Source organism: Euphorbia lathyris, chromosome 2 (genome assembly GCF_963576675.1).
Source record: "Euphorbia lathyris chromosome 2, ddEupLath1.1, whole genome shotgun sequence".
Taxonomy (NCBI): Eukaryota; Viridiplantae; Streptophyta; class Magnoliopsida; order Malpighiales; family Euphorbiaceae; genus Euphorbia; species Euphorbia lathyris.
In genome coordinates this window covers 42,207,500-42,213,456 of record NC_088911.1, presented here as the reverse complement: position 1 = coordinate 42,213,456, position 5,957 = coordinate 42,207,500, and the positions used below count along the sequence as shown (strand labels likewise).

The window sequence follows — 5,957 nt, the reverse complement described above, 5'->3', positions numbered from 1 at the left end:
ATTATAGTAACCTGCAATTTTCTTCCAATAATCTCTTCTCGCTGACACGACTTGATTTCACGGTTTTATATGATGGTTCATGTTAGCCGACACCGAATCATTTCGGGACTAAGGCTTTGTTGTTGTTGTTGTTATTGTAATCTCTTCTTACTTGATATGTGCCCACAATTGGATCTGTGGTTATTATCAACCAACTCTGGCATAAATGTACATCACGTACATTGCTCCACTTTATTTTCGTTGATTTTTTATTGTTTGCATTTGGTTCCTGAACTATTGGAACTTCAGACTCGGCAACGGAACCGGTGTTCGGAGATTCGTCTGGCATGGTGGACGATCCAAAGCTGTCTCTTCTCATATTTTTAGGAACCATTAATGGTTCTTGAGGATACGGGGTACGAGAAAAGTATCCCGGCATCATTGGTCGATTACCTGCTGCATTCACAGGAGGGAAGTAACCGTCGTGATTATAGTGAATGGGAGGACTCGAAGCATATGACATATTAGGATCATATTGAAAATTACATGGAATAGGTCGGATTGGAGAACTTTGAGAATTATAAGTAGTTGGGGTTGGGTTTTGGGAATTTTCATGCTTTATTATTATTTGTAATACAAAAAATATTGAAAAATATTTACAAAATCAATAAAAAAATATAAAAGAAAATTTAAAAATTTATATCTTTGTGTTGTTTTATTGCTTTTATTTTTGATACTTATCTTAAAATTGTTTTTCCGACTGACCTGTCAAGTAACGTCGGGGCCCAAGACCGTTGTTTTTATTTTCAGTCCTTGTGACGGTCGTCAATCGCTTTTCGTTTAGAATTCAAGTAATTTACGCTCACTATATTTATTTATTTTATTCAATTACCATTTTACCCTTTAAGAATTAGTTTCTCTAGCGCACCCGCATTATTTTTACCATTTTTAAACCCCGCAAACACGTATCAAGGTTGAAAATTGAGATATTTCGAAAATATCGCCAACAAAAAGATATTAACTTTGTGTTTTGTACATTTTTATGGATTTAGAGACTTAATAATGACACTTTAAGTAAGTTTAGAAAGCTAATGAGACATCATATAAATTTAGGAAGTCAATATCAATTTTTTTTGTACAAGTTTAAAAGCAAATAATGTATGGCCTAATACACAAATAACCCCATGAACTTGTCCAAATGTTGCAACTGTCCTATGAACTTTCAATTGTAACAACTTACCCTTCAAATTTATCCAATTATAAGACGTAACCCCTCAAACTTGTCCAATTGTAAAATATAACCCCAAATTGCTGACATGGACTGCAATTGAAGAAACACGTTAAATACAAAAGCTGCAATGCTCGTGGAGTGTGATAATCAGATCTTTGGCGTGATACGAATCCGGAAAAATGTTTTTACGGTTGCTTCAAGTACGGGGTAAAAAAAATTCCCAATTTGGGATTATGTCTTACAATTGGACAAGTTTAAGGAGTAAGTTGTTACAATTAAAAGTTGGAAGGGACAGTTGCAACATTTGAACAAGTTCAGGGGTTATTTGTGTATTAGGCCATAATGTATTAAACAAGAAAAAAAAACTCTTATCAGTTCCATCATCGTATCTTTTATATTGCTGAAGCGATCTTTATATGAAAAATAGTTTAATAAGTTAATTACATTGTCTCTTAGGTAATTTACTAAGCAATTGATAACTTATTTGGTTTGCAATTTACTAAGCAATTGATTGTCTCTTATATTTATTGTTTGCAATAAACCAACAAAAAAGAAGAACCAAAATGAAAATACAAGAAAATTCTTCCATACAACACAGAAAAGGAAACCTTATTTATAGTTTCAAAAGGGTGTTTCTTTTTTGTTGACAAAGAAGCAACCAGATGGAGCATCATTAGGTAAAAGAGCTAACATAACTGGACTTTCAGCACCTTCTTTGACAGATAATGTTCCTGTATTGAAATTGATATCTGTTTTAACAAAGCCAGGGCATACACAATTTATTCTAAAATTTGGTAATTTCTTAGCTTGGATCCTTGTGTATGCATTCACAACTGCTTTTGATACTATATAAGCTGAAGAGAAGGCAGGCCATCCTTTGCTTTCTACTGAACCTTCTTTGAAGTCTTTTAGATACTCACTTATAACCTCTTCAATTTTCTCTTCACAAAGTTTCTCACCATCATTCAACACCTCTTTAGCCCATTCATTTGTTACATTCTAAACCAATCCATAAACAATGTCATAAGCTAGAAGCTGCAATTATATATTCGGAGTACATGATACTATTATCATTTTAGTTTAGTGCATTTATGTCACTTATTATGATCAAAGATATAGATAGGGTTAATATATAATCACACTTTTAAACTTGTCATATTTTGCTAGTTGACACGTTGAATTTATATGGACCTATCACACATCTAAACTTGTCAATTTTGAACCTTCAACACCCTTATTTGTTCTATTTTAGCGCTGACATGGCACATCAATGTCAAACTTCCACATAAACACATCTCATGCCACGGTAGCAAAATTGACAAGTTTAGGAGTTGATAGGTCCAACTATAAGTTGGGAGTGTCAAATGGCAAAAAAAAAAAAGTGATAAGTTTAGGTGTGTAATTATTTATTAAGTCATATATATAACATAACAAAATTATGAAATAAAAAGTTTATATGGTAACTAAAATAGGAATTTTGTGCACTAATAGTCATTAGAGTGCCTAATAAAGTTATTAAAGTAGCAAATTTGTGTTAATAAATTCCCTATGGCCAAAAAACTGTCAAGACTATCACATCAACAACACCACCTCGCGATATGTCCGTCAAAAATTGCCACACAACTATTAAAAATAAAAATAAATTTGGGATATAGGATACCGCCAATACTGGTTACGAGTTAGGATATTCAGAAAAATCATTTTTTCAATTGAGACATGTCAACATGTGGTTGTTACGTGGCAACACGTACCAGGTATATTGTGATGTGTTGTTGACATTAAGTTTTCGATGGTTCAGATCGTCGGATCTGATCATAGTAACTTTATTGATATAAATTTACTACTTTAAGTGAACACCAATTCACGGATCTGATCAAATTTCAGAAGTTTGTTTAGGTAATGAAAGTTACCTCCAACTTGCCCATGAAGGATGAAACATTCACAATCCTAGGTGAATCAGATAATTGGAGTAGAGGAATAAGAGCTTCAGTCATCCTCTTGACACCATAATAGTTTATTGTCACGCAATGTTCAGCTAACTCGTATGTTTGAATCATCACTTCTCTCCAATTGATTTGTGCACCTTCATGCATCAACTAAATAAATCATCACATTTATATGCATAGTTCTGAAGAATTTATAGGAAAATTCTGAATCAATAAAAATCTTACTTTATGTATATGGATCTACAATCCTTTGATTCTACTTGGATCAATTAATTATAATTCTGATGCTCAACAAGTCATATTTAAACCTTTCTAGTTTACATAAGTTTGATGTAAAATGATAACTCTTGCCAAAAAAGAAAATAGACTTGTTCATCGAGTATGTCAGTGTTGTTTCCTAATAGAAACTTACTTTGCTCGGATCTGAAGTTCCTAAAGCATCATTATCAACTGCAATTCCAATAGTCCCTGCATTGTTTATCTGCACAGAAACACAGTATTGCTTTCAACATTCAACTTTGAAAACACACCAATTTCACAAGTGACAATAAGAAAACCAAAAACTTCAGATTATTTGAAATCTTAAGCGATTATAAATCTGATTGAGAGCAGAGAATCTCATAAAACGGTTATTTGAAATTTGCTCCCTGCAAACACTCAGAATCTCATAAAACTGATTGAGAAGTAACAATTAACTTTGAAACGGACATATATCATACCAATATATCAAGCTTTCCGAATTGAGTTGTGATGAAATCAGCAAAAGCAGCTATACTTGCAGAATCGGCGACGTCAAGTTGATGAAAAACCACATAATCGGAGAGACCGGAATCTTTGAGTTTTTGAACAGCATCAAGACCTCTCTTCTCGTCTCTGGCCGTTAAGATCACCACAATCCCTTTTGAAGCGAGTTGCTCACAAATTCCAAATCCGATCCCCTTGTTAGCTCCGGTGACCACAGCATACCTAAAACATGGATGAAATCGTCATCAACAACAAGAAGGGATCGATGATTTAATTTCAAAATGCTAAAATTAACATAAAAAGAAGCATACCTCTTGTTCTTTTTGCCATTGATGATTAACTTCAATTAGGAGCTGAATATGAAACAAACCTTCTTAATTAGTTTAAACTTTGATCGGGTTTTAAGAAGTAGAAGCTGTGACAGTGGGGATTAAAGAGGCAAAAATTGACCAATTTATATAAAGAGGTTTATGGTGATTTTGGATTTTTATATGTGTAACACCCCATTTTTAAAACCGTCAATTTCTTGAATAGTAATAAATTCTATTTAATATAGTAACAAAATCAAAAGCCTAGTAACATTTCATTTATAAAACACAATAGGTTCGGATAAATGAACCCAAACGTTTAAAATTTACCAAAAGTGTAGACAAACTAGACTATTAGTAATATGAACCTAATAATGACGAATCCACATCCTGGCCGACCCAAACGAGCGTCGCTAAGCATTTAATGACATTAACCTGAAAAGAAAACTGGTGGAGAGTGGGGTGAGCTTGGGAGGCTCAGTAAGATAGCTAACTATATACATAGTACAGCCACACGCGCATACAATTCAGTTTACATGCATTTAATATTTATTAGTTATCAAGCAAAACATCCAATACTCAATGAATTACTATTAAATTATTCAAGGGCCCTGCTTACTCTAGTCTAGTAATACCCAATGGTTGCTTGGCCAATAAAATCATATACTGGGATACCCTGTCGTAACAAATACCCGGTATCCCGTCTTCTAGGTACCCTATCGTAACAAATACTCGGTACCTTAACACCCTGTCGTAACAAATACCCGGTGTTTATATTTCACGTGATCACAATATTCCTTTTTCTCATTCCAATTGCAACCATTGAATATACTATCCTAGTTTAAGCTTTTATTCTCATATCTCTGACATTTTCTAGAATCCAATTTACATTTACCATATATATATATTTCTCATTCTCATGCCATCATCATCAATGTCATCCTCAAATATTTTCCTACCAATAGGATCATCATTAACGCATCGTATAGACATGTCAAACACATAGATCAAACCAATTACACAATTTATATCAATTAGTCAGTATAACAACAAACATACAATCAAAGTAATCATATATTTAATTAACTACTCACATTCATTACAAGCATATCAATCAATTATAATACACATACAAACAAGCAAACAAAGAGCTACGTATATAATTAACCACTTACAGCATTCTGAACGATAGACTACCGAATACACGATCGTCGAACCATGAACCGCTTAACCATCGCATCCTATCTAATTTATTTACTAACTCATTAAACAAACACCATAAACGTGATGATTAAGTAATAATTGAACCATTTTCAACAGATCCATAATCCACTTTATTAAAAATAAAGATTTTGATTATATATATAAAGGGGTTAAATTTCCAAAAGCTTAAAATTCTTCACTGTTAACTCTCAATAATAATAATAATCATATGGATGAAAAAAAACGATTTAAGGAATAAAACCATTCAAAACTTTCATAAATTTTAACAGGAACAAAGCCAATTAATTAATTATTGAATGGTTCTTATATATGTATATATACACTTGCAAATATTCAAAATATAACAAATGCTTGATAAAACCAAGAGAAAAAGGTAGGTATAGAACCTGGAAAAATTGAGTTGCTGTGATTCTTCAAAAAGAAATTGCGGCTCCCATAAAAAAAAGTTTAGGGTTTTTCTCCTCTTTCTACTGTCTATAACCGCCTATTTATATGGAGTCCATTTAAATTGAAAATTACTTTTAC

The 5,957-nt window shown here is 32.7% G+C and overlaps 1 protein-coding gene across 1 annotated transcript; it reads right to left on the bottom strand.

The window, feature by feature from the left end:
• Positions 1–1,714: 1,714 nt before the first annotated feature.
• Positions 1,715–5,201, bottom strand: LOC136216887 ((+)-neomenthol dehydrogenase-like). The gene is made up of 5 exons (XM_066003429.1): positions 5,104–5,201; positions 3,876–4,122; positions 3,569–3,637; positions 3,121–3,306; positions 1,715–2,209 (listed from the first exon to the last, which is right to left on the bottom strand). Exons 1-5 carry the CDS (start codon positions 5,199–5,201, stop codon positions 1,832–1,834), a joined length of 978 nt encoding a protein of 325 aa, XP_065859501.1. The 3' UTR covers positions 1,715–1,831.
• Between the last annotated feature and the right edge of the window lie 756 nt (positions 5,202–5,957).